Below are 26,884 nucleotides of genomic sequence, written 5' to 3'. Positions count from 1 at the left end.
AGAAATCACTACCAGTTTTATTAAAAACTTTCCCCTCGAAAACAAGTTTGGGACACTAATTGTCCACGTCAAAAGGACAATTGCAAATATAATTGCCGTTATTATGTTAAAGTAAGAACCTCCAAAAATAAGGGGGGGGGGGATTTCTCATATTCAACCTATCGAGAATGAACCTTTACGAGTTCAGTACAAAAAATATTATTTTGAGCAGTAATGGAAACAAAAAAAAGCTCGCGTCTGACCATGTTACAGGGCATTACAAGTATCACAAAACCTAAAGAATAGAGCTTTCCTTTTTTTTTTTTTTTTCTCTCTCTCAGTAGCTGAATTCTCAAGACTACTCACCGGTTTAGAAAAAGAATGCACCCGGTTTTTTCTTTGATGAAGCAATCAACCATCAAGTTCTCATAGTGACCGCACTAGGAAGCAATCGATCAAATTTAAGCCTAGCAACAGCCATGGATTGTAGAGAAACATAATACTTAAATATAAACAAGGTCCGAGTGTTTGCTGTTGAGGTTTTTTTTAAAAAAAAGAATACCCAACTCGACTGTATTTGATGTGGCTGATACAATGATCAGGGACGTAAAGAACAAGAAGACTTTAAAGACTCTGTTCTTTCTCTTAATTTTCAGACTGATAATACCTTAAAAAAAGGGGGGCTTGCTTTACAGAGGACATGGTAGACGATGTAAATGTATCGACACTCTCTTTCCCCCAATATTTATACATACAAACTCTGTATTCGGCGATGAATACATGTGTCAAATAGAATGAACTTCTAACCTCGTCAAGTATGATCTTTGCTTTTTTTTTGTGATACATAAGTTGGCTTAAACCCGATAGTTTTGACTATTAACATCCTTGTAGCTCCTTTGTGTGGTTTACCATTCTCATATACTACTTCTCCACCAAATACCCGTGTATGTTTTCCATTTCCCCCATCCACAGAATTAAAAGCAATCCTCTTTTATTGTTCTTCACGTCAAATTAATACGGAATCCATCGGCCATAATCACCAAGTGATCTTTATAGAGAAAAAATGATAACAAGAACTTATGCCATTTTCTACGAGTGTATATATATAAAAGTTTCAATCCTCTGCTGCAGCCATACGTATGCTTTAGGAATAAATTGATGTATGTGTAGCTCTCATGTTATAGGGTTTACATCAAGGATTGAGACGGATCTTTTATTAGGACGGCGTCATAAAAGAATTAGTATCACAATCACATTTAACACAAAAAATAACTCACCTCAAATGATTTATATCTTGACAACCTACTAGTGTGTATATGCCTGTTGATCACACATAATTCAAGTATAAATATGTCATAGAGATGCTATGACCAAACGTTTTGCAGGAACCTCCTCCAGATTGAACTCCTTCAACTCTTTCTTTGCTTTGATTGTGTCATTATCGTGTAGTTGTTCATCCAGTGTTGATGTGTGCTGTCTCTGCTTTTAACCACTGTCTATTGTGCGTAGTGGGGTGGTTCAATACAAAAGTGAGGGGAAAATTGCGTCAATTTAAAAAATAATTATTGGTGAACGTCGTTATCCAAGGAAACGGAAAAGGTATTGAGGTGTTTCATTTCCCTTGTTCGTTTTGTCTTTCGTAGGATTTACGCTTGCTGCAGGTTTCCTTGGTGATTGATTAAAAATGAGCACCTAGAATTTTCTCAAAAATACTGAAAAGGTGGAATATCCGACTTGAGGTGTAGCTGAAACCGTTTGACGTCATCAACTTGTACAGGCGTATTTATCGGCCACAGCATAAGGCTAGAAATTGAACGTTGCGTTTCCTTCTATTTTAGTACACTGCGCAAAAAACGGTTAAGGAATGACCATTATCCCAAGAGAGCGTACCAGATCTTTTTGCGAACAGCACTAGTGTACGTTTGCAGTTTTCATTTCTATGATAGACAGTCAAGTGTCTTCTGCTTTAGCAATTTCTGGATTTAACAAAGGTTTTCAAAAGCTGATAAAACTATTTAATGTCCTATTGTGACTTGACCATTCAAACGCTAACAAAAAAAAAAAAAAAAAAAAAAAAAAAAAACGCACCTCTTTTATTTTCTTTTTCTTTCCCCACCATCTCGCAAGAAACAGTGTAGGAAGCCTTCTAATGTTATGCCACCTTTAAAACCAGGTCAAACAGGTAATTATACAGGCATGGGGGCTCGCTTTTATTTTTGTTCTAATTTTGTTTTTTAGCTTTTCAAAGTTTAAAACATCTTATGCCGTTTTTCAGGTATTTGGCCTTCATTTTGATAAATGTTTGGCCTGCTAATCAGACTAGTGGATTAGCAACGTGATAATAAAACCAGCGACTAGAAATCGAGAGCAGGAAACTCATAACTGCAAGAGATGACCAATAAATTCTCATGATAGATACCATCACCTTTGGGAAAGGATCCCCAAACGATAGTTTGGAATTATAGGCAATTGCGGTAACCTGTCTGTAGACAATGAAGATAATGATGAAATTTCATTGAGTATTGAAAGAATTGAAGGCTGGTCTTCGTTTTACGAGGTATTTATTTGCAACAACAAAAGATGTAATCGGACAAACGAGAGCAAGATAAACAAAATCAGAAAGTATCAATGAGATTAAAAATACATCAAATCCAAGAAAAGAAAAGAAGAAGGTGGATACGATATCAAATTAACATGAGAAGCATAACACGAGAGGGCAAATGAATACGACGCATAAAAAAAGAATATTAAGTGGATAAGGGTGTAATATACAAGGAAATAGAGGTATGTTTCGGCTTGATGATATGAAGAGAACAAGAAATAAGAAAATAAGGTGCTGAAAAGTAATGGAGGTACCAATAAAAAAAAGATATATGGCTACTGTAAATCTATTTCAAAATGTTTGGGAGATTGATGAGAGAGAATATAAAAGGGATATGGGCCAAAAGGGTGTAAACTCGAGGGTGCAAATTATGTAAAAAGTTTCCTCACAGGGTGTACTATAAAAAAATGGCAACAGAACAGAAGTAAATTGGTATATAAAGAACGAAGAATTTTTTTGTATCCTTTTATCTGTTTTGTTTGATTAACTTCAACCGTCGTTGAGGCGGGGGGGGCTTATCTTTCAATTGAAAGCATAAAAGCTTTAATGACTGAATCCAAGTTTTGACAGTTGCTGTTCTTAATACAAGCAATTTTGACAGGAGGTCAGCTGGCCTATTGGTAAAAAAAAGGTAGGGCATTTAATAGCACCTACATAAGGCTTTACGATACGGTCATTGTTTTCGTATTCTGTAAGTTTCTTTTCTTTTTATGGAATTTCCCTCCGTCAATGACCAACCAATGTTAAGGTCAAAATTTTGAAGCTTTTTGTAGACTTTTTCTGATGACCACACCGCGTCTCTTATAAAAACGTCTGTGGAAAAGTTGCTTTAAACGTCATTTTTGATTGATGTTTTTATCCTCTAGCAAGAGTAAAAGAAAAAAAAAATATTCCGGCAAAGTAAACAATGGGCTTATTTTAAGCCCTCCCTCCGAAAATTACACTGTGAGGTGAGGGGACGTTGACTGATACGTGTAGCTCAGGCCATCCAATGGGTATCACAGCCAGTAACAAAGCGCAGAAGAGCCTCTACCAATCAAACCAAACAATTCTCAAAATAAATAAAATATAAGTCCTCTTACACCCCAATTTCTACGCTTTGTCAATACTTTTCTTGTTAGTTGTAGAGTATATTATAGTCAAGAAGATGCTCAGACAGTTCGATTTATTAAGCCAATGGGTAATTAGAATCCCGTTACAACAACTGTAGGGACAGCTAAAGCAACGTAGTCACAGCCTAGGATCTTAGCAGCGTGATTAAAATAATTTTTAATCAGCAAACATTTTTGCAGCGTCCCAAATTTGGGACGCTCCTTAAAATAGCGTAATTTTTTCCCGTCTTTGTATATAAATTATTCGCATAGTCTAGGCTGTAATATGGTAGTACATTTAATCTCAAGCAGAACTTGAACCAGTAAGTGTCATAGGTGATAATCATACAAAAACAGATGTAACAAATAAAAATATATCGTTGTTACAAAAAAATGGAGCGAGGGGCATGGAAAAGTAAATGATTCGTTGCATGTTTGAGAATTGCAACCTTTGAAGGGCTAGTTTGTATGTCGCTAACAACAACAATATATTAAGTTCTTGGTAAGTGGATTAACATTCAGAAACAAAACCCTTACATTAAATTTCGTATGTATTAACTCAGGCGAACGTCTCTAAAGTGTACATTAGATATTATTTTGTTAGTAAATAGAACTTGAACAGCCCTTAGTGATGAAATTGTCAACCCTGGCAGTAAATAGTGTCTTTAGTCTGTTTATTATGAACGATGTATCTCTTTTACAGTTTCTAAGAACCTTTGTGATCATTATTATAAATGAATTTCCAGTGGTAAAACATCTACCTTGATCTTCTGATGGGTTCTCCAGGAACCACGTATTTTTACCAAAGCGTAGCATAGGTCAAAAAGTATGTGGTCGGAGGATTGGTCTCATACGCCATATAAAAAATGAGATCAGCGACCTGAAGGGGAACCCCATTTTATTTTTTTATTTTTTTGCTCATTTAACAAAATATTTTTTGATTACTTTAACTTATACATTTGGCACAAATTTCGAAAATCAGTATAACCCAATGGACCTTCGTACTTATCAGGAAGATGGACAAGGAAATGCTGTGAATGAGCATTGAAATGACCCGGATAAAATAGAAGTAGACGTGAACGGTCACCCACTCGCTGACACTGTTGACTTCGAATTTAAACCACCTGAAAAGCCCGAGGCATCAATTAAAGGCAACAAGATGGTTTCTGCTGTTGCAACAGGACCAGTTTCTTATTACAAGAAACATGTAGACGATGTCAAGGGCCATTTTTTTCTACCTGGTTTATGAAGAAGTCCTGATTGCAGGTAAAGCAGGAAAGCAGCTAGGTAATACCCGTAGAATCGTCCTACGACTGGTTGAAAAAAAAGACAAGGATTTGATTGTTGGATCGCGGGTTGGATTGGAGACAAAAAAAAACTGAAAAAGAAAGTTGGTAGACCTGCTTTATTGAATGAGGAGCATAAAAGCATTTGGAAGAAACGTTTATCGATCACCCTTCTGCAACTTTGGATCAGGCAAAAGAAAGTTTTACCAGCCAGTTCAGTGAATTGAAAGTAACCAAACAACTTTTTACAACTTCATGACGGAGAAGTGTACCTTGTCATTTAAAAAAAAAGCACACTTTCATTCAAAAGAAAGAAACTCGTCCGTAAGCATTGAGGGAAAGATTCGACTGGCTTACAAGATGGATTTAAACCGACATGGATTGTGTTTTCATCATCAGGTCCGCCTTTCACATCAATTTGATGCGAACAATGGCTTGGTCCAAAAAAGGCACTCGAGCTGAGGTTATCCAACCACTGACATGAGCGAAGACTACGACAATTTTGGGTGCTATATCCCCGTATGGCATTTTCAATGTTAAGATAAGGGTACCCTATTCAGCAGCTTCTAAGAAACAAAAGACGGTTGGTGGTAGTAAAATGCAGAAAAGTATTGGTACTGTTACGGGACATTACTTCAATTTTATTTTTGCCAGCACTATCGATGTAATGGATCGCCATGAGGAATTCAAAGGGCATTACATTATCATGGATAATGCGCCCATACATACATCCGATAATATTAGAAAGTTTATCGAAAGTCGTGGGTACAGGTGCGTGTATATACTACCTTATTCCCCTGAACTAAACCCTATTGAGCAGTTTTGGTCTGTTGTTAAGAGAAATTGAAACGTGAAAGACTGTTAGAGGCCAAAACTCTGAACACCAGAATCACTGAAGCATGCCAACATGTCTTGATAAGCGACTTGAAGGGCTTTTGCCGGTATTCTGAGTTCAAGTTCGAAATTTGTTTAAATAAAAATCCCCTCTAAAATAATTCGCACACACTGAGCAAAAAAGATTCCTGGAAGTGAGCAATTTTTTTTTTTTTTTTTTTTCAAAAAGTGAGCAAAAAAAAAAAAAAAAAAAAAAATGTTTGAGAAGTAAAATGGAAACAAAAGAAAAAAGCTCGCGTCTGACTATGTAACAGGGTATTGAGCAGGAAATTAAAATTATCACAGAACCCAAAGAAAAAAACTTTGGGGAAGGGTTTCATGAGCCTGAAAAAATAGTTTTAAATGATTTATCTCAACCGTGAATGACTGACACAATCCGACAGGCAGTACATGAGAAATTTGTATTTGGTATATTTCCAGTGCGTGTAACAGGGCCTCTTAAAAAGATCCGACTCTTTGGGACAGCCAGAAGGTACCCGATCCTAAGTGACCCAGAAATTTAAAAGTGGCTGTACCTGCGTCTATTATTGTGCTTTTTTAGTATTTCGGGTCTATGATGGACGGTCTGATGTAAATGACGTACTTATTTTGAAGGGAGAAATGAGCACTTTACCTTCATACAACTAGTCATGAAAAGAGTGTATACGCTAAAAAAGCTATTGGTGATCAAATAGTAATCATTATTTACTAAGAACGCATTTGTATACACATATAAAAAAACGTAAGTACTTATAAAATTGGTAACAAGCTCCAGAGATTTGTTCAACGAGTAAAGCCTTGCTTATTTAGGAGAAATTAGTTACGCAACCCAGCCTTTTCACGTTTGAAGATTGTACTCAGATCTTTTACTCTTTACTGCCCTACTTGTAATTGCAACCCAGCCTTTTTCTGCCCCCCTCAGATTTTTTTTTTTTACTCTTTACTACTGCCCTTCTTGTCATAGCAACTCAGCCTTTTTCCTCCCCTCAGATTTTTTTACTGTTCAATTTGAGAGTCGCTTTTTGCGCGATATTTTGCAGTTTTGGGTCCTCTTTGAGTGAAATGCAGCTTGCCCCGTGAGGTGGCTTGTCATGGCTTTTACGAATAGCCTCAGGCAGACAAAATCTGTTGTGTCTAATACTTACTTATGTGTTTGTTATTTACGTTTATCACTAACTTTCTGCATAATGTTGCTTTTGTTCAAAAGCATATTCAAGACATATTACATATTGTCGTAGCGAGTTAACTATTATTTATGGTTTTTAGGCATATACGTCCCTTTTCATGACTAGTCATAATGAAGGCAAAGTCACCAAAAATAAATCCAGCACAATCCACATTACCCGCATTTTTACACTTTGTCAAAAGGTGTTAATTTTTGTAACTGCCATGTGCTAAGTAAAGGGGGCCGAAATTATCAATATAAAATAATTATTCAACTTGCTTTATGTTATTTCTTTATTTTACTTCAAATATTGAACCACTGTCATAGACTTGGTATGTTTATAAAATGCCAGAACAGAATTCTTTAACAGAGTGTACTATAAATTGTTATTCTCAAGTATGATATTTGGATTTATATTTTTCAGATTGGGAGTAAGGCATGTGATGCCACTTAATTCTAAAAGCCTTTTTTAATGTCTGTGCAAAAGTGCATAAACTTTTGTTCGCGCCAATTGTGAAGCGTTGGTCTAAATAAATACGACTTTCACTTTTGATGCCTAATGCAAAAGACATCTTAAATGGGATCTGGGTATGTATCACTTATGAACATTAATCAAGTCTTTGTCTGAATACCTTTTTTTACGCCTTTCTAAAATATTTTTTACATTTGTCTGAATGAGAAATTCGAGAGTGACAATAGCGAATGAAGAATAAAATGGGAAAGTTAACAAAGTGAAATTATCAAACTGCAAAAATAAAATAAAGCTTTATCAAGCAAAAAAAAAGGGGGGTCTTTATATACACATAATTTCAGACATTAATAACAGTCAGGATGATGACGATCGTGGGCAGATTTATCCAGATAGTACTCGGATGTAATTATCCCGTACAGAAAGACCATAATGAGATGTCAATAACAATAACATTCATCCTTAAACTGTGTATATCGTGTAACACAATATTCAGGGGAAATTGTAGTTCTTAATAAAGGTAGCTGTGGCACCTCATTGTGGCTAATGTAACCTTCACATATTTTCATATTAATGTTATTTTTTAAATGGGTATGCCTTATACTTGTATGAAGGATGATATGAGATCAAGCCTGTACATAAAGTAAATGATCATTATGTGGTATTTGACAAAATTGTTACGATAGAAAAGTAATGAGATAAAAGTATACCTTTATTCGAGGTAAAAATAGACTAAAAGAACTCTGCTGCTATGAAATAATTGATCCTTTTTATATTGCACAACTCTCCTGAGTTTTAATGACGAGTCAACCTTTTTGGTTTGGGAATAGATCTATACTTTGTTTCCCGCCTTAGATTAAATGAATACTACTCGTTAGAATAATAGTTTCCAGTTAACGTTGTCCCATATCAGTGGATCGGGAACATGAGTATCCTAATAAATCTTTAGTATTACGAGACACTTATTTATCAGATCATGCAACGGTTACTGCAAGAGATGCATACTTTTTTGTCAAGTGTAATTGGTAATAGAACATAATAATTGATTATTTCTTCATTATCTTTGTAATGAATAAAATACGATCCCAAATATAAAATGTCTTATCGTTATTTATATATTTAGTTGTAGAAGATAGGTATCCATTAATTCATACACTATTTCTTTATGCTCTTTATCTGAGAGATAATTTAAATCCGTATATAAGTAAAGGAACCATTTATATTAATAGCTGTTCTATTCTATCTATGGGTATCAAACCCATTGAGAGAACTAATAATATTAAGTTTCTCTTTCTAAAATTCTTGATTTGATTTGAGAAGATTCTCTTCTCAATCGCCGATATCATAACTGAGGGGTATAGCATTACGTATGCAACTGTCATTCGTATATCGTATTTAGGCCAATCATGCAGCCTTTAATATACAAATATATACTTGTAGTAGGAGAAGTTGTACAGCAGTATACAAGCGTATACTAATATGCAACTTCAAAGGTTGTTTTAATTTCATAGTTTATTTATTTAAATGATTTGCTTAATTATTCTTAAGTGAATTGTACCCAAATACGACACATTATTTAATATAAGGTATCGATAAGAGTTATATTTAGGATTATCAAATGGAGTGTAGATAGAGTCATATATTATGCATATAGCCTCGATCACAACACTGAATACCTTTTTAATGCTGTCCAAAATATATTGCATCTGTCTGCAAACATTTTATAGTTTGTTCGAAAAAAAAAACCCCCCATTGTCTGAACTTACAGTGATAACACTGTAATTGAAGATGCAAAATGGTCTCCACTATATTTGATATGGTGCCCTATTAACATTATTGTCTTCATTGGTTGGCAGCTCACGCCCGTCAAAATTACTAAAAATTGCGAAAGAGTTATTAGAAAAGATCTGTCCATATATTACTTATTTTCATACCTAAACGAGGGATTCGGATTATTTCTTTATCGCACTCAGCCAATCACAGATCTTACACGTGGATATCACGTGACCTGTTAAAATTGTTATTATTTTGAGTTATACTTTTACATAAAATCAAAGTCGTCATCAGCAGTATCTTGGCCGAGTGGTCTAAGGCGGTGGACTTAAGATCCCCTCCTCGAAAGAGGGCGTGGGTTCAAACCCCACAGATACTAATATCTTTTTATTTTATTTTGCGTTTTGTGGTGTGTGTAGTTGTTTAGATGCTGTTGGAGCCGTTTATGTTTCTTTTTGTATGATTTCTTGTTTTATATCGTTGGAGCGTAATGGGAAGGTATATTTTCTTTTGTTCCATCAACGAGATAGTGAGTTAAAAAAAACCAACTTAAAAAAGCATATCTGTACTTGGTATCGCTAGATGTATTTACAGATTTATTTATTTGGAAAACACATTATTAGAAAAAAAAGATGATATGCTCAACAAGAGCATCCATGTGTGATGTTAATTGAGTAAATGATTTGTATCAGTTATGTAACAATATCGCATTAAGAGACGCTGTAATGGCAATCATAACAAGAAAAAAGGTTTTTATGATTTTTATTTCAAGACAAACAGAATTAAAACTAAAAGTTAATATTGCCAAAAAAAAACTTTGTTAACACTTATATGTCAATTATGGTAGAAACAGTGTTGTCTGGATAAGGACTTCTCCTGTTAGCTCTTAGACAAGCATCCATCATGTCAGCTGTTAGACAAGCATCTATCACTTTAACCTCAGCATCATGGATATTCTTTAAAAAGGTGGATGGCTCGTCTGGGTAAGGACTTCTTCTATTAGCTGTTAGATAAACATTCATTTCTTTATCCTTAGTGTCATTGGCATGTTTAAGAATAGCACCATACATATCCTCCTGATCTTCAATCAGAATTCTGGCTTCAGTAGCTCTGATAGCTTGTCCATTGAGGCTTGAATCCAGCTTATCATAAACCAGGGCTTTAAAAGATTCACATTTGGTGTCTTTGAACTCGTAGAACATACATCTTGTTTCGATTTGCTGCATAGTATCTTTTGGTTGATACTTGATATTTACAAATAAATATTCGGCATCAGCTAAGCGACCTTTTTTGATTTCCTGAAGACGATTATTCAGTAGAGTACATGAAAGCAAAAGATATTAGATATACGAGAGTAACTTACTTTGTGGAAGAGATTATAAATATCTTCATCCTTTCTTTTCTTGGTTAAGTCGTTCATTGACATACAAACTATTTTTTTTTTAAAATGAAAGAAAGATGGAAAAGACAGTTTCCTTTTTTTTTTTATATATGTGTTGCTATTTTAAAATAAACAGTGGATCACAGATTATAAAGCAAGAACGGTAAGATCAATTTCACACGAACTTATTTATCTAAAATACATGATTTATTATAAGATCCATTGAATAAGATGGAATAAAATTTATGGAGACAGGTCTACTTTTTTAGCGTATTCTTCAATGGGCGAAAGGATCCTTTCCGTCACGTTATGACCTAACCCAGAAACAATTTGCAACAAATCCAACTAGAAAACCAGTTAGTTTTTTTTTTTTTGATGAAAAAAAAAAAAGTCCAACTTACGGTCATTTCCCAATTGCCAAGAATATCAATATGATCACTCGCTTTATACCCACCACGCACATCTAATTTACTTGGACTCACTTCATTTTCATATTCACGAAGTACAACGGGGCTATGACCTGGATTGTATAAATCTGCATGTTTTCTCCATGGACCGGAGGGAGCACACATGTATCCTAAAGACAATAAAGGTACAGTACCATCACTTTTTTTTTTTAGGTAGTTGATTAGTTAATTTTTGGTTTTACAAAAAGAAAAAAAAGGAGCATTTTTTTTTTTACTTACCCGTCAGAAAATCGAATACCTGTTTCAACACGTTGAATAGGATCATTTACATTGGCATCAATGTACTAGAAAGGAAGTTAAGATGCAACGTTAAGAATCGGTACTTTTTTTTTTTTTTTTTTTTTTTTTTTTTCGCGTACCAGATTAGGATGCTTGATGGAATGTACGATTTTTTCAGCGGTGGATGATTTTGTTTGATGTTCACTTTGATGGATATGAGTACATCCTGTACCGTTGGTAACTCCAGGACAATCTTCCTCTATGCTTTCATCAGTCACGGCATAATAGTAACTACGTTCAGTAGGTGTACCGATGCCATAAAAGCAATAAATCTTCATATCAGGAGCTAAAATAAAGCTCGTGTTAAGTAAATGTTTGCATCAATAAATGAATGGGTAAGTATTTACCGTTGGGTAAACGTGATTCAAGAGGATTAGACCATTTTGTGGGATCATCATCATTTGCTTTCAACTGCTTCAAATTGGTTGTGACACCATACGAATAATTGGAATGCAAATGATTTGCAAATTGTTCATCCGCATTATTTAATAAAAGATCAATGGTGCCTGATACAGTATAGTTTCTGATCAAAGGATCCGTGGAGGAGTCACTGGGAGTCTCTGTTGAGTTCTCATTGATGCCTTCTGGATGCGGTACAAATGAAATCATATTACCAAACGATTCGTATTTTTCATCCTGTTGATCATCGGGTGCATGAAGTGCGTCGCCCCAAACTGCCTCACCCCCCTTTGGTAACATGGAAGCACCACCAAACCAATTACGCATGAGTTTAGTACGTTCACGACGTGAAAAGAATTTTTCAAGCACATAGGCACCAAAACTTCCCAAGGCCATGGTATCTCTTGTTTCACCACTTAATAAAGAAGTGACAGCTTTGGGGACACCGGTTAAGGGACCTGCGATATTGACAAAGGATTCGATATGATCATTCACCCAATGTTTACCGGCTTCCTTTTCCACCCATTTGAGAAAATAAGGAAACATGGAGCTGCCCATGGAGTGACTAACTACAACACTTTTGAGACCAGAGTGAGTTTTAGATAATTCAATGGTGGCTTTCAGATGTGAGAAATAGTTATCACGCACTTCAAGGTTGGAGAATGATAGTCTCCAATCATAAGAAGCAAAATGCATATTGTTGGTGTCGTAACCAATGGTTGCCAAGTTCTCAATGATTTTAGCCCATACCCAATAACCAGTGATGAAATAATCTGCTGCCTCCACGCCTGTTTTTTTTTTAAAAGAAGGTTTGGAAAATCAAAAAAGATAAGTAAATGCTTGTTATTGAGCTTACCATGCACTGCTCTAATTTTGTATCCTTCGGGATCTAAACCAGTTTCGGGGTCTAGCATGATGTGATCAATCCAATTTTCCTTGTCTAATAGAACAGAGCGAACCATGGCTTTTGAAGAAAAAGAGGGGGATGAGAAAGAGTGTGAAAAGAATATGCAATGGTATACTTACTCATTGTGCCCCACATGCGTTTACGGAAATATTTTCTAGAGCGTTCAGACGTTCCCCAACTTTCAAGACTAGATGAAACAATGCCTGGTATCATAACAACGGGAAAATGAGGTTTCAATCCCAACTCATCTCTTTTATGTAAAGGGGGTGTGTGAGTGAGATGGATTTAATAGTAAGTAGTTGATTGTTATTACTTGTATTCTGTAGCGGGCATAAAAGAGGCCTCGGTAGGAGGTGTAGGTTTGATCAAGTTTGTGAAATTTCCCAGTAATTCATCGACTAAATCGGATTGGGGCAAGATATTGTTGATATCGAGATCTGCCAATTGTAAATAAAGGAAATCCTGAAAGACCGTCAACTGATTTTGTGCAACGGGCGTGGTGGAGGCAGCATACATGGCCAATAAACCCACAGTTAAGCCGACAATAAAATTAAATCGCTTCCAGCGATAAAAAGGTCGTACTTCGACAAAAATCATGCCAGAGTCTGCCATGATATCCTCAGGAAGTTCTCGTCCATGACGACTGACATGGTCACTTTTCGAATGACGTCTTTTTCTAATGCTTACCATTGACGCAAAAAAAAACAAAAAAGAGAGAAAGGGATTTATATTTTCCACCCCCCTATCACAGCACCCTCTAGTTTTGAACGGATTTACAATTTATATTTTGGGGTTTAAAGGTCCAATGGACATTTAATTTTCGCGAAACACAAAGTACAAAATCAAATCCCACATTTGTATAATTTTTGTAAAACTCTTTAGGACCTTTTTCATTGGCTGCACGAATTAAACATGATGCCATTCGTTTATTTGTTAGTGATGGGGGCTTTTACAGGCGGAAAAGCAAAAAAAAAAAGATCTACAGCCACCGCTTGTGTAATCCCTTGCAGGAGACGGCCATTTAAAACATCCTCCATTGGTCTGAGTTGTGCACACACACAATAAAAAAAAAAAAAAAGGGGGGGGGGGAGTAAAAATAACCGGACAGTCAAAAAAAAAAAAAGTTGTCCTTCTTTCTTCTCTAATGTCATGCTTCCACATTCTGACGAAAAAGCCAAAGAGTCTCTTATAAACAAAAGGTCATTTTCCTTGATAAATAAGCGACATGAGCGTAGTCAGTCTTCCTCTAGTGCTTTGGCACCAACACAACAACCATCTACGTTTAATTTAGAAAACAAGAGAGGTTGGTTGGAATCCACGCCTGTACAAGTCACACCGTCTCGTTCTTTAGATAACAGAAGGTCTTACAACGTCACAAAGTCCTCGACAACAAATCACCACCACCACCACCACCAACAACAACAACAACAGCAACAGCAGCAACATACTCATAGAAAACCAACCAAAGACATAGGTAAAACCAATCCTATAGTAGTGTTATATGCGTGTACTTATCGCATAAAGCAGATTTATTGGGTGCAGTGTCTGATGAAGACATATTCAAGCTTACAGAACTAACCAGCCGATTACCCGAAGTGAATACAAACAAACATCACACTCGCAAACGCTCAGGTAACAAAAAAAAAATAGGAGAGAAAGGGATAATGGAAATAAATAATTTTATTAATAGATCATGACGAGAATATCACAAGAAAAAGAATGCAATCAGAAGATGACCCAGTGACACCCGAAAAGAAGATCACCAGTCCAGCAACGAGTTCTTCAGAAATGAATGAAAGTAAACGCCGTTCCTGGCTTTACAAATCCTTGATCAAACCCATCAAAAAGAACACGACCAAACGAGAGGATAACCAAAACGTCATGTCCGCTTCGGCTTCCATTGCTGAAGACTTTTACAATAATAACCCTTTACCCATCAACAATTTTGGAGGCCGTTCTGGACAGCTTAAAAGTGCCACAGGAGGTGGTGGTGGTGGAGGAGAACCTTCCACCGCCAATAACAGAAGAGATTCCTTTGATAGTTTTCAATCTTCGTTTTTAGATGAATCCGATACCGTATCCAAAGAAGACGAAGAGTTGATTGAGAACAAGGAATTCGTTGATTATCATGATGCCGTGCTTGATCGATGGGAACATGATCATCAGGTAATTTATTATCCTTATATTATGATTATTCCTTGTTAGTCCCACTTATTTTCATCATTGTTTTTTTTTTGGGTGGGGGTATGAAAAGCGTGCAGGTGTGGATCCTACGCATGAAGAACGACCTAATCTCCAATCGGCAGAAAACAACGAACCCATTGCAAAAAACGAACCAGAACCTGCTGTTGAAGAAGAGGATGTTTTACTCGAGTTAAAAAAGAATAGTTCACCTGCTGTCAATATAGACACTCTACAAGAAGCAGAAGAAACATTTTTGTTTGATTACGAATCCATTCCTTCCGAAGTACAAAAGTTAATTGACAAGTATGGAGATTTAGGAAAAGCTGAAATCAAGGAATTAACTGTAAAGCATAAACACGGGGAGAGTGACGATGATGATGATGATGATGAAGAAGAGGAGGGGGAGGAGGAAGAAGGAGAGGAGACGGTGGATGAGATAGATATCATTACGGGGAATCATACAGCCACCGAGAAAGGTCGGAGACATATTGCCATCGTTACAACTGCACGGTCTGATAATATCGAATTTACCAAATTGGTGCCGGTAGTGATGGAAGGGTCCGCCCATGAGGGTCCCTTTGTGGATTTGCATGTGTCATTGTTTGGTGAGGAAAATAGTGATGATGTCAATGCAGAAGAATTTCAAGATACCATTCAATCTATCGAGCAAAACCTCGAACGATTTCAATCTTTTAAGAGGAATGCCGACGTAAGTTATTTTATTAAAGTGTGCATAAAATGTGTTTAAAAAAAAAAGAAAAATCGTAGTCTTTTTTAGTGGATCATTTAGAGACGATGCAATCATTGAATCTATACTCTCACGCTGATCTTCCTCGTAATTCCTCCTTTCCCAGTCTACAGTCTGCAGCCATCCTGACAGAAGAGCCCGAACCCATGACACCTTCTTCTTCTTCATCCTTGACACGTCGAACGACATATGAAATCCGTAAAGAAAAATACAGTCGGAATGCACGATCCATGTATTCCAGTTCCAGCGAATATCCGTTCGATTGTCGACAAAAGGAAATCATGAGCCTTGTCAACAGTCTACAGAATGAATTGAATAGATTTAAACAGTCGTTGGAAAAGACTGAACATTTTGTGAATCATGTACAACTGGATATGGATGATACCCGTCTTAGAATGGAAACCTATATTAAAGACATTCCTGAAACTCATTATTCTTCTGTAAGTCATGAATGGAGGAGTGGGGGGGGGAAGACCACGTGTAATTATGCTTTTTTAACGATATGTTCTGTTTCTTTTGTAGCTCAAAAAGCTGGAAGTAGATATTGAATCCATTTTAACTAACCGTGCAAAGAATCCATGGCTGGATAGAGGGTATGCGCTGCTCTCGTATTTCCTTACACGTAATAGTTTCATTTATTTGAATAAAGGCAGTAAGACTCATACTCTCCTTTTTTTTTTTTTTTTTTTTTTTTTATAGTTTTTGCGCTTGGTGTTTGGATCGTAATTTATATCTTGAAACTAGGTAAAACAATACTCCTATTTCCGAAAAGACTCTGGTCAGCCTATTCAGATTATCTAATTGAAAGAAATAAACATGTGAAAAAAGCAAGCATGATGTCGGTAGCAGCAGGAGCAACCTCAGCGGACGATTCTATCTTTCAGAGATCTCATCGACACACACAACAAAATAATATATAGACATTTTTTTTATTTTTTTATTTTACCACTTAATTATATAAAAATCTTAATGAAAAAATCACTTTTATTTTTAGGTCTGTGCGCATAAATTTTTTTTTTTTATTGTTTGTCGTGAAATTTAAATGTCCGTTAATACGGGGATCGATAGGCTCCACCATTACGAGGATTTCGAGTAAACATCAAGTAGAATGCATGGATATGACCTGTTATTTTTTTTATATGAAATTGTTGAGTGTGATGATACTTATTGACAGTTATTTTTTTTGTGTTTTTATTTACCTGGAATGTAACCGAGACAAGTTAAACAGCTAGAAAAAAAAGAAAAAATTAGAAAAAAGATTTACTTTTTTGTAGAGTGAAAGGGAAATGTTACAGGTTGATACACAGTTCGGTTCCACAACCAAACATCATGAAGACACCCACAGGTGGACATAAAAGCGTGATTAAAATTAAACAACAATCTGTAGTAGACATTTTTTTTACTTGTACAAAGATAAAAGAAAAAAAAAGACAGGTGAGTTTCCACTAATGAATTTAATTTTTTTTTTATTGTGTTGTTTTCTTCCCGAGCTCATTTGTTTTGCTTTTTTTATTTTTTATTTTTAATTATGACTTTTGAGATGAAACAAATGGCACAATTTTTGTTATCCATGGCACCTCCTCTTGTTTTCATTTTTTTTCATTTAGACATTAAAAGGATTTCTGTTTCTGTTCACTGACGTTTCGTATTTTAAGAGAAAAAACCCAGAAAAATGCAGGTCTACGTGTAACAAACAATGCTGTCCGGAGAGTTTGTCGTCTGCTATATACAAGTAGAAAATAAACTGTCAATTCATGTTGTTATCATGCGCAAGGAGCATAAAACAGCATCCCATTGTATTATTGACATTTTTCCTTTTATAAATCCCCCCCATGCGTCTAAATTTCTTTTTTTTTTCAGGTACTCTCAACACTCAAAATTAAATCATTTAAGGAAATCGAGGGAGGGGGGAAAATACCCATTTTACACTGAAATGCAGATGATTTACGTCATTTCCGGTGTAACGTCGGGATTGCAATAGAGGGAGGCCTTTCTGCTTCACTAGGCCTTCTCATTAGAATTTGACATGGACTGCTAGGACTAGCAGAAATATGGAGAAGAAAAAAAGGTTGGATAAATAACTCAATTGTATGAAACATGTTTATTATTAAAAAGAGAGAAATAAGAGAGAGAGAGAGCAAAAAAAAAAACGGAAGAGCTAAAACGAGTAAAGTGTGGAAGCGGAGAGGCAACAAAAAGTTGTGTCACTTTTTCTTTTTTTTTTTGGAGGGATATATAATGCGGTTTTTTTTATTTGTTGGGTATATAAAAAAAAAAACCTTTTCCTCTTTTCTTTTTTAAAAATATTAAAAAAAAAAAATATGTCACATCGAATATACGGAGATGAAGAAGAAGATACAGCTTCAATTTCTTCCTCAGTGTCACTCACTGTGACAGAATCCACACCTCTTATCGGAGGCAAACATCACATTGAAGATCATTCTACTGTACGACAAGAATTGGTGTGGTTACTATGCAACAGTTTACCGATTATCGGAACTTACCTCTTACAAAACTCGTTTCAATTAGCCAGTATATTTACACTGGGCCATCTGGTAATATATATAAAAAGAGCCATTGAAACTCGTTACAGAAATATTCAATATTTTTTTTTATTCTTCTCTTTTTTTTACAAAAGGGCTCGGTAGAATTAGGCGCTTCAGCTTTGGCTTCCATGTTTGTCAACGTCTCAGCTTGGAGTATCGCTTATGGTACCACCACTGCACTCGACACTTTATGCTCTCAAGGTTGGACGGGTGCTAAAGATAAAACCATCATTGGCGTGCATCTACAACGAGCCTATCTTGTATTAGCTCTCCTCTTTATACCTATTGCATGTGTCTGGTGGAATGCCACTTCAATCATGTTGTCATTCGATCAAGATCCTGAACTAGCTGAATTTGCAGGTAAAAAATTAAAAATTAAAAAAAGTTAAAAAATTTCCTAAACTAAATTAAATTTTTTTTTCTTTCATTTTATAAAGGCTTGTTTTTAAGATATCTTTTACCTGGAGCACCAGCATATATTGCATTTGAAGCAACCAAACGATACCTTCAAGCACAAGGTATCATGCACGCATCGACCTATTCTATGCTCGTAACAGCTCCATTGAATTTCGTATTGAATTACACGTTTGTTTATACGTTTGGCATGGGCTTTATAGGAGCCCCTTTAGCCACAAGTTTCAGTTATTGGTTAATGTTTCTGTTACTCTTAGCGTATATCAAATACGTGAGAGGATCCGAAGGCTGGGGAGGATGGACTCGCGAATGTTTGACAGGATGGTGGCCATTTCTAAAGCTGGCTTTTAGTGGGATTATTATCATCTGTGCAGAATGGACGGCGTTTGAAGTATCGTCATTGGCAGCGAGTTATCTCGGTACCACGGATTTGGCAGCACAAAGTATATTATTAACATTGTCTTCTGCAACCTATACGGTTCCCATGGGGATTTCTGTGGCCGCTACCAACCGAGTTGGTAATTCGTTAGGCGGTGGAATCACAGGAGCCAAGGCACGTACGGCAGCCATCACTGCTGTCTTATTTGCAGTCTTGTTTGGATGTGTGAATTCAGGCTTCTTCTTGTTGACAAGGACACGGTTAGGATATTTGTTTTCATCAGATCCAGAAGTGATCAGGATGGTGGCACGTGTATTACCCATCTGTGCGATATTTCAAGTGGCGGATGGTATTGCCAGTGTGGGAGGGGGAGTGATACGTGGTTTAGGTCGACAAAGTGTAGCGGCGTGGATCAATTTGGTTGCGTACTATTTACTGGCTTTACCGTTTGGATTCTTTTTAACGTTCAAGATGAATTGGGCATTGTCTGGATTATGGACTGGATTAACAGTCGCATTATTCTTGGTGGCTTTTGCAGAAGTCTTGTTCTTGCTGACGATTGACTGGTTTAGTGAAGTCAAACGAGCTCAAGCAAGAGTGCGAACAGATGAAGATAAGATCATTCATCATCAAGTCTAACTTTTCCCCCCCTTTTTATACCTTTCTCTCACTTTCTCTTTTATAAATCAATCACATGTATCATACAAAACCTAACCCCCGACAACCCCCCGTCCCGTCCATAGACCCCCCCTTCTTTTTTCTTTTTTTTTTAAAATTACTGTACCACCTCATTTTATAACAATAGTAAAGTCTGAACTCCTGATTAGCTTGTTTTAATAAAGACCTTTTTATTATTCAATATCTTTTTTGTTTATTTCATAACTTTAGTAATATCCCTTAATTTTTTTTTTTTTAAGCGAAATAAAAAAGGTACTAACAGTGGGTGTGATATTTTATTCATTTACTTGTTTTAATAATAATAATAATTGTTGTATATATATATATATATAAAAAAAAAAAAGAAAGATACCTTAATATTCATGACAACAACTTTAGGTCAAATATCACTCCCAGATAAGGAAATCGAACATGTATTTAATTCTCATGATGCACTTTCACATTCAGAACTTGTTCATGTATTCGGGACGATTATAAATAAAATATCGCAAGCACTGGAGTCTATACATTTGGCCACGTTTACACTAGAACAACAAGTACTACAAGATGACTCCAACGGACAAGATCTGGAACCGCTTGAAAATTGCATGCTTCGCATGGAGCCTCTCATCCCTGTTCTCTCTGATCTAAGTGACATTATATTGGATAAAGGAGATCAGCCTCAGTTACAAGAACAACAGCAACAAATGAAAATCACTCGTATCCAGTCCGAATGGTCTAGTTTACAACACTTTTTAGCCTCCGTGAAAAAGCAATTGATCACCAGTAATAATCAAAAGGAATTGACAACAGCCGTTGAGCGACTCTTACTACAAATTGACGATATATCTACCATGATATTTGACTTTCAGGAGAGAAAACATGCATTACCCTTTCCTACCACTTCTACCTCTTCTTCAGATCACACGCTGGAAGAAGCAGAACCTACAAAATGGCTACAATCCAATAAGGACGATCAATTGATGCTGGATATCGATGCTGCCTTCGAACCTCTACTGCAGTCCATCGAACTCATCTACCATCGCATTACGGATGCCACTCCAGACTCCAACTTAAACAGACGCTTTGAAAAGGTCAAGGAAAAATGGGAATTATTGCAATATGAACGTGACGAATTAAAATTCGAGCACAAGGAAGATCGTTGGTTAGCCGTCTTTCGTCGAGTTGCTGACCAGGTCGATGTGATGATTGATGGTCTCGATAGATCCGTCGTTCAATGCTATACTCTCATCAATCAAACAAGAGAATGGCAAGCCTCTCAACCCACAAGTACTTTTGACAAATTTTCCAAATCTTTTTTACGTTCATTTCACCCTAATCCAACAAACTCTTTACCACCCGTCGATAAAGAAAAGTTCAAATCTATCGAAAAGAGCTTTGAAGCCAAGTACAAGTACTATACTCCCAGCATTGATCGCATGTTGGGTATGTTAGGAAATGGTATTGCTGCTCGTGCTTCCAGAGATAATTCAACAGCGCAGCGACATGATTCCATGATACAACGATGGAACCATCTTAAGGATGTGATGGATGAATTACGTATGCGAGATCTGGTAGAAACAGAACGCATCATTTCTTCAACTACATCCACTTCCTCTGCTGCTTCTTCTTCAACAAGTAGTCCGTCTTCAGATAGTCGTCACGGATGGAAAGGTATACGCTATAGAACACCTGAACCCTCCTACGATCGTAGTGTTAGAAGCATCACTCCCAATAGTGGCCTGGGGAGACATTCTCTAGGTCGATCTTCACCACGTAAAAGCAATGCTGATCATCAGTCTTTACTACGTGGCAGTTTATCCGACTCTTCGTCCGTGGGCTCATCCACTCCACCACCTCCTCATCACCAACAACAACAACAACAAACAAGAAATTCCGTAAGCAGACAAACCAAAACACCAAGACCGACTAGAAACGGAAGTAATACGATGAAACGTGAAGATTTCTATGATGAAGATGAACGATATTATGGTGTGGATCTAATGAAATTACAGAATACAAGGCCACCTTCCTCCAACACAATGCGAAGTAGTTCACGATCGCAGAGTGTGGAAAGGCCAGTACCTAACGCCAGGTCCAAGACACCGAATCCGCCTACGAGTCGAACGAATCGAACACAAACAATACGATCCAAGAGTAGTATGGGAGATTTAATGACGAACCGAGTGATGTCGCCTACAGGGATGAGACGATCTGTGACGCCTTCACTGATACCAAGGCCTAAAACGCCTAAAGAAGAATTGCCTTCACCCATGATACCCCGTCCAAGGTCACAAGTACGCCATCATAATAACACAACGAACAAAGCGCCACCACCTGTTCCGCCCATACCTAAATATGTGATCTCTCACGAGAGTGATTATGCATCGTACAGAGAACCCTTACGAAAGAAACAATCGATGCCTGCATTACGTCATAAACCATCGACTATGGAAATCTCCTTTCATGAGGACAGTGTCTATCACCCAGACCCAAAGGATCCCTTGGATGTGGAGGTGAGCCAGATTGTCAATGCCAGTCCTATCTCCATCAAATGTCAAAAGGCACAACCGGGCCGGTATTACTTTGGAAACGAGCTTAGTATGTCTTCTATGGGAGGTAAAAAAATGTACACCTGTAAATTAATGACTTATGGAGATCGAAGAGGAGGTCAATTTAAAAACAACAAGGTCTTGATACGTGTGGGTGGGGGTTGGCAAGATCTCGAGTTCTTCTTGTTAGAACATAGTTCGCTTATGGCAAGCGATGTGGTGGTCAGATCGTTTCAATCTTCCTAAGCTGGCCTTATTCATTGTTTTACGCTTCTAATCAGGCTTCCCCCAACTGGCTGAGATACGGGAAGGGGGGGGGAGTCACTTCCTTTCTCCTTCTTCCCTTTTTTTTTTTTTTTCTTTATTGTTTAAAACATTCCATTTTAGAGTAGGACAAAAATTCATGTTTAAATAAAACTTGTTTCATACAGTAAGAAAACAAAACGTGATGAAAGATAATTGTACCCTTTTGTTCAAACCTTGTTTATAATAAACAACATCATGTTTATCATTTAAAAAATAGAGTACTATGAAGAAGTTGGGTAACGTACAGACTTTATTTGGACATTTAAAGGCAAGCGTTATTTATTGAATGCGTGACAAGACTTTATACTACGAACCCGAAACAATAGTTGTCTATGATAGAGATGTGTATCGTCTGACAAAAGACGTAATTTGTTTTTTTTGACGTTATGTGTTACAGAAAGCAAGCGCATTAACGTATATTTTGTAGTATAAAAAAACAGCTTTTTAAACAGTTTTAAAACGAAAAAAAAAAAGAAAACACCTTTTCCTCTTCTTTACACGATTTACTTTTTTTATTAAAAAAAAAAAAAAAAATGTCACAAAATTTAAAACCGCCTGCACGCGAACACTCTGTAGAGACGATCCGTCGAAACAGTGAAGTGATGGGTAACTTGCGTAAATTGATGGTTGTGAACCGTGGTGTAAGTACTATTCCAATCGAGGGGCCACATTTCCCTTTCTATACTCAAAAGCGCTTTCTCTCACTCTCTCTTTTTTTCTATAGGAAATTGCTATTCGTTGTTTCCGTACTGCACATGAACTTTCCATGAGAACTGTCGCTATTTTTTCAAACGAAGATAGGTTATCTATGCATCGTTATAAAGTAAGACACCTTCCCCCAACAAAAAAAAAAAACAAACAAACACGGCTTTTTTTTATTATTATTTTTTTCGTATTAAAAAAATACATCTTTTATCTTTCTTAGGCGGATGAAGCGTATCAAATTGGTCATTTAGGTCAGTTCACACCCGTTGGTGCTTATTTGGCTCAAGATGAAATCATTCGTATCGCCAAAGAAAAAAACGTGTCCATGATTCATCCGGGTTATGGTTTCTTATCCGAAAATGCAGAGTTTGCTCGTAAAGTTGAGGCAGCCGGTATTACATTTATTGGACCCACGCATGAAGTGATTGACAGTTTAGGTGATAAAACAAAGGCTAGAACAATTGGTAAGCTTTTTTCGTTTTGGTAAAGTGTTTCAAAAAAAAAAAATAGTTATTTATTGTTTTTTTTTTTTGTTACAGCCATGCAATGTGATGTACCTGTTGTTCCTGGCACACCTGGACCCGTCAGTGCTTTCACAGATGGAAAAGAATTTATCGAGAAACATGGTTTCCCAGTTATTATTAAAGCTGCTATGGGAGGTGGTGGAAGAGGTATGCGAGTGGTACGAGATGCTGCTTCCTTTGAAGATTCCTTCAACCGTGCGAAATCCGAGGCATTGGCTGCATTTGGTGACGGTACTGTCTTTATCGAGCGCTTCCTGGATAAACCACGCCATATTGAAGTCCAACTTCTTGCAGATCGTGCAGGTAACGTTGTTCATTTGTTCGAACGTGATTGCTCTGTTCAGCGTCGTCATCAAAAGGTGGTGGAAATCGCACCAGCCAAAAACTTGGATAACAAGTGTCGTGAAGCCATTTTAGCCGATGCTATCAAGATTGCCAAAGCCGTCAAATACAAGAACGCAGGTACCGCTGAGTTTTTGGTGGATGCTCAAAATCGTCATTACTTTATCGAGATCAATCCTCGTATTCAAGTGGAACATACCATTACGGAGGAAATTACAGGCATTGATATTGTGGCTGCTCAGATTCAGATTGCGGCAGGTGCCTTGTTGCCTCAATTGGGCTTGACTCAACAACGTATCCGTCAACGGGGTTACGCTATCCAATGTCGTGTCACCACGGAGGATCCCGAAAAGAATTTCCAGCCTGATACAGGTAAGATCGAAGTCTACCGTTCTTCAGGCGGTAATGGTGTTCGTTTGGACGGTGGTGCAGGTTATGCTGGTGCCGTCATCACGCCTCATTATGATTCGCTTCTGGTCAAAGTCACCTGTACTGGCTCTACCTTTGAAGTCGCGCGTCGAAAAATTGTACGTGCTCTCGTCGAGTTCCGTATTCGTGGTGTCAAGACCAATATCCCCTTCTTGCAACGTCTCGTCACCTATGATACGTTCATGACCGGTAACTGCTGGACTACCTTTATTGATGATACACCCGATCTCTTTGAACTTGTACAATATCAGAACCGTGCTCAACGTATATTGGGTTATCTAGGTGATGTTGCTGTGAATGGATCTCAAATCAAGGGACAAGTAGGCGAATCCACCTACAAGGACGAGATCGAGATACCTATCTTGGAAGACGCCAATGGCCAAAGTGTCAATGTCAATCTGCCTGCTCCAGAAGGCTGGCGTAAGGTCTTACTGGATCAGGGTCCCGCTGGATTTGCAAAGGCTGTGCGTGCTCACCCCGGTGTCTTGATTATGGATACAACATGGCGTGATGCTCATCAAAGTTTATTGGCTACACGTGTGCGTACCATTGATTTACTTCGTATCGCCAATACAACAGCCCATGGTCTCTCCAACGCCTTTTCACTTGAATGTTGGGGTGGTGCCACCTTTGATGTGGCTATGCGATTCTTGCATGAAGACCCTTGGGATCGTTTAATGAAACTTCGTAAAGCCGTGCCCAACATTCCCTTCCAAATGTTGCTGCGTGGAGCCAATGCCGTTGGTTATACCTCATACCCCGATAACGTGGTTTATGAATTCTGTGACAAGGCTGTCAAGGCCGGTATGGACATTTTCCGTATCTTTGATTCATTGAATTACGTGGAGAACATGAAACTGGGTATTGACGCTGTGAAAAAAGCCGGTGGTGTGATTGAAGCCAGTATTTGTTACACTGGAGATGTATGTGATATCAAGAAGACCAAGTACAATCTTGATTACTATGTGAAGTTGACACAACAACTTGTGGACGAAGGTATTCACATTTTGGGCATCAAGGATATGGCGGGTCTTTTGAAGCCAGGTGCAGCCACCTTGTTAGTAGGTACCTTGCGTAAAATGTTCCCTGATTTACCCATCCATATGCATACGCACGATACAGCAGGTACAGGTGTTGCCTCTATGCTGGCTGCAGCAGCAGCAGGTGCAGATATTGTGGATGCGGCTATTGATTCCATGTCAGGTATGACTTCCCAACCTTCCATGGGCGCTATTGTAGCAGCCTTGGAACAGACCAACCTAGGTACCGGCATTAGCTTGGAAAACATTCATGCTTTGAATTCCTATTGGGAACAAGCGCGTCTCTTGTACTCTCCCTTTGAAGCTAATGTAAAGGCAGCTGATTCCGGTGTCTATGATCATGAGATGCCCGGTGGTCAATATACCAATTTGATGTTCCAAGCACAGCAATTAGGTCTTGGTTCCCAATGGATTCAGATCAAAAAAGCGTATACAGAGGCTAACAAGATCTGTGGTGATTTGGTAAAGGTCACACCTTCTTCCAAAGTGGTGGGTGATTTGGCTCAATTCATGGTCTCGAATTCATTAAGTGGAGAGGATGTAGTTGAAAAGGCCTCTACTTTATCATTCCCTACCTCGGTGGTTGAGTTCTTTCAAGGTTACCTTGGTCAACCTTATGGTGGTTTCCCTGAACCCTTGAGATCCAACATCATTCGAGACTTACCTCCCATCAATGGTCGTCCTGGTGCTACATTAGAGCCGTTGGATCTTGCTGGTTTGAAGACCGAATTGACAGCCAAATATGGTAGCAATATTCGTGACTATGATGTGATTTCAGCTGCATTATACCCTCGTGTCTTTGCAGATTATCGTGATACGGTGAACCAATACGGCGACCTTTCTGTTCTTCCTACACGTTATTTCCTCTGTAAACCCACCATCGGCGAAGAGTTCCAGGTTGAGATCGAGGAAGGAAAGACATTGATTATCAAGTTGATGGCGGTGGGACCCATTAATTCCAGTGGTAAACGTGATGTCTGGTTCGAGTTGAATGGTGAGATCCGTGCGGTGGGTATTACGGATAACAATGCCGAGGTGGAGAATATTACCCGCGAAAAGGCAAACTTGGCTGTCCCTGGCGATGTGGCTGCTCCCATGTCGGGTGTAGTGATTGAGGTCAAGGTCAAGCCGGGTCAGTTGCTTAAGGCCGGTGAACAAATTGCGGTATTGAGCGCCATGAAGATGGAAACGGTGGTCACTGCTCCTATTGCTGGTAGAGTGGATCGTGTCGTTGCACAAGTTGGAGATAATTTAAGTTCGGGTGATTTAGTCATTCAAATTCATGGAGAGTAATTTTTTTTTATATATATATATCATTTTAAAATAAAAGACAGTGTAAGGTCTTATTTTGTTACAAGCAAATTCAGTATTAAATAGTTTAGTGAAG

General features: G+C 37.6%; 5 protein-coding genes and 1 non-coding gene across 6 annotated transcripts; 4 read left to right on the top strand and 2 right to left on the bottom strand.

The window, feature by feature from the left end:
• Window positions 1-9,533: 9,533 nt before the first annotated feature.
• Window positions 9,534-9,617, top strand: EV154DRAFT_t37. The gene has a single exon. It is a non-coding gene; the product is annotated as a tRNA-Leu (tRNA).
• Window positions 9,618-10,807: 1,190 nt separating this feature from the next.
• EV154DRAFT_501641 (Lecithin:cholesterol acyltransferase-domain-containing protein) lies at window positions 10,808-13,847 on the bottom strand. Its single transcript, XM_051600717.1, has 8 exons — window positions 12,985-13,847; window positions 12,791-12,921; window positions 12,621-12,728; window positions 11,713-12,552; window positions 11,446-11,651; window positions 11,306-11,370; window positions 11,021-11,225; window positions 10,808-10,964 (listed from the first exon to the last, which is right to left on the bottom strand). Exons 1-8 carry the CDS (start codon window positions 13,359-13,361, stop codon window positions 10,863-10,865), a joined length of 2,034 nt encoding a protein of 677 aa, XP_051459997.1. The 5' UTR covers window positions 13,362-13,847; the 3' UTR covers window positions 10,808-10,862.
• EV154DRAFT_600847 (uncharacterized protein) lies at window positions 13,686-16,562 on the top strand. The gene is made up of 8 exons (XM_051607193.1): window positions 13,686-14,145; window positions 14,199-14,303; window positions 14,362-14,837; window positions 14,926-15,564; window positions 15,624-16,043; window positions 16,126-16,225; window positions 16,303-16,347; window positions 16,432-16,562. The coding sequence occupies exons 1-8, from the start codon at window positions 13,821-13,823 to the stop codon at window positions 16,521-16,523; spliced, it is 2,202 nt and encodes a 733-aa protein (XP_051459996.1). The 5' UTR covers window positions 13,686-13,820; the 3' UTR covers window positions 16,524-16,562.
• Window positions 16,563-16,565: 3 nt separating this feature from the next.
• On the bottom strand, window positions 16,566-17,031 carry EV154DRAFT_501631 (uncharacterized protein). The gene is made up of 3 exons (XM_051600716.1): window positions 16,897-17,031; window positions 16,803-16,831; window positions 16,566-16,726 (listed from the first exon to the last, which is right to left on the bottom strand). Exons 1-3 carry the CDS (start codon window positions 16,995-16,997, stop codon window positions 16,653-16,655), a joined length of 204 nt encoding a protein of 67 aa, XP_051459995.1. The 5' UTR covers window positions 16,998-17,031; the 3' UTR covers window positions 16,566-16,652.
• Window positions 17,032-18,277: 1,246 nt separating this feature from the next.
• On the top strand, window positions 18,278-22,397 carry EV154DRAFT_537048 (mate-domain-containing protein; the record flags this gene model as incomplete). The annotated part of the gene is made up of 6 exons (XM_051604181.1): window positions 18,278-18,509; window positions 18,587-19,081; window positions 19,178-19,539; window positions 19,965-21,258; window positions 21,361-21,975; window positions 21,997-22,397. 6 exons carry the CDS (start codon window positions 18,278-18,280, stop codon window positions 22,395-22,397), a joined length of 3,399 nt encoding a protein of 1,132 aa, XP_051459994.1.
• A 533-nt stretch (window positions 22,398-22,930) lies between these two features.
• On the top strand, window positions 22,931-26,857 carry EV154DRAFT_439849 (pyruvate carboxylase). Its single transcript, XM_051596909.1, has 4 exons — window positions 22,931-23,098; window positions 23,182-23,280; window positions 23,383-23,626; window positions 23,702-26,857. The coding sequence occupies exons 1-4, from the start codon at window positions 22,991-22,993 to the stop codon at window positions 26,788-26,790; spliced, it is 3,540 nt and encodes a 1,179-aa protein (XP_051459993.1). The 5' UTR covers window positions 22,931-22,990; the 3' UTR covers window positions 26,791-26,857.
• Window positions 26,858-26,884: the final 27 nt, after the last annotated feature.

Source organism: Mucor mucedo (genome assembly GCF_025094135.1).
Source record: "Mucor mucedo strain NRRL 3635 chromosome Unknown EV154scaffold_24, whole genome shotgun sequence".
Taxonomy (NCBI): domain Eukaryota; kingdom Fungi; phylum Mucoromycota; class Mucoromycetes; order Mucorales; family Mucoraceae; genus Mucor; species Mucor mucedo.
This window is presented reverse-complemented; position numbering and strand designations above follow the sequence as displayed.

Coding starts and splice junctions, on each gene's coding strand:
- EV154DRAFT_501631 (XM_051600716.1), bottom strand. CDS start 16,997: ATGTCTACTACAGATTGTTGTTTAATTTTAATCACGCTTTTATGTCCA. Junction 16,832..16,896: donor ACCGAACTGTGTATCAACCT/GTAACATTTCCC, acceptor TTTTTTTTCTAG/CTGTTTAACTTGTCTCGGTT. Junction 16,727..16,802: donor TTGTCTCGGTTACATTCCAG/GTAAATAAAAAC, acceptor AAAAAATAACAG/GTCATATCCATGCATTCTAC.
- EV154DRAFT_439849 (XM_051596909.1), top strand. CDS start 22,991: ATGTCACAAAATTTAAAACCGCCTGCACGCGAACACTCTGTAGAGACG. Junction 23,099..23,181: donor TGATGGTTGTGAACCGTGGT/GTAAGTACTATT, acceptor TTTTTTCTATAG/GAAATTGCTATTCGTTGTTT. Junction 23,281..23,382: donor TATCTATGCATCGTTATAAA/GTAAGACACCTT, acceptor TATCTTTCTTAG/GCGGATGAAGCGTATCAAAT.
- EV154DRAFT_501641 (XM_051600717.1), bottom strand. CDS start 13,361: ATGGTAAGCATTAGAAAAAGACGTCATTCGAAAAGTGACCATGTCAGT. Junction 12,553..12,620: donor CAAAATTAGAGCAGTGCATG/GTAAGCTCAATA, acceptor AAAAAAAAACAG/GCGTGGAGGCAGCAGATTAT. Junction 10,965..11,020: donor TTGGCAATTGGGAAATGACC/GTAAGTTGGACT, acceptor CTGGTTTTCTAG/TTGGATTTGTTGCAAATTGT.
- EV154DRAFT_600847 (XM_051607193.1), top strand. CDS start 13,821: ATGCTTCCACATTCTGACGAAAAAGCCAAAGAGTCTCTTATAAACAAA. Junction 15,565..15,623: donor CTTTTAAGAGGAATGCCGAC/GTAAGTTATTTT, acceptor GAAAAATCGTAG/TCTTTTTTAGTGGATCATTT. Junction 16,226..16,302: donor GCTCTCGTATTTCCTTACAC/GTAATAGTTTCA, acceptor TTTTTTTTATAG/TTTTTGCGCTTGGTGTTTGG.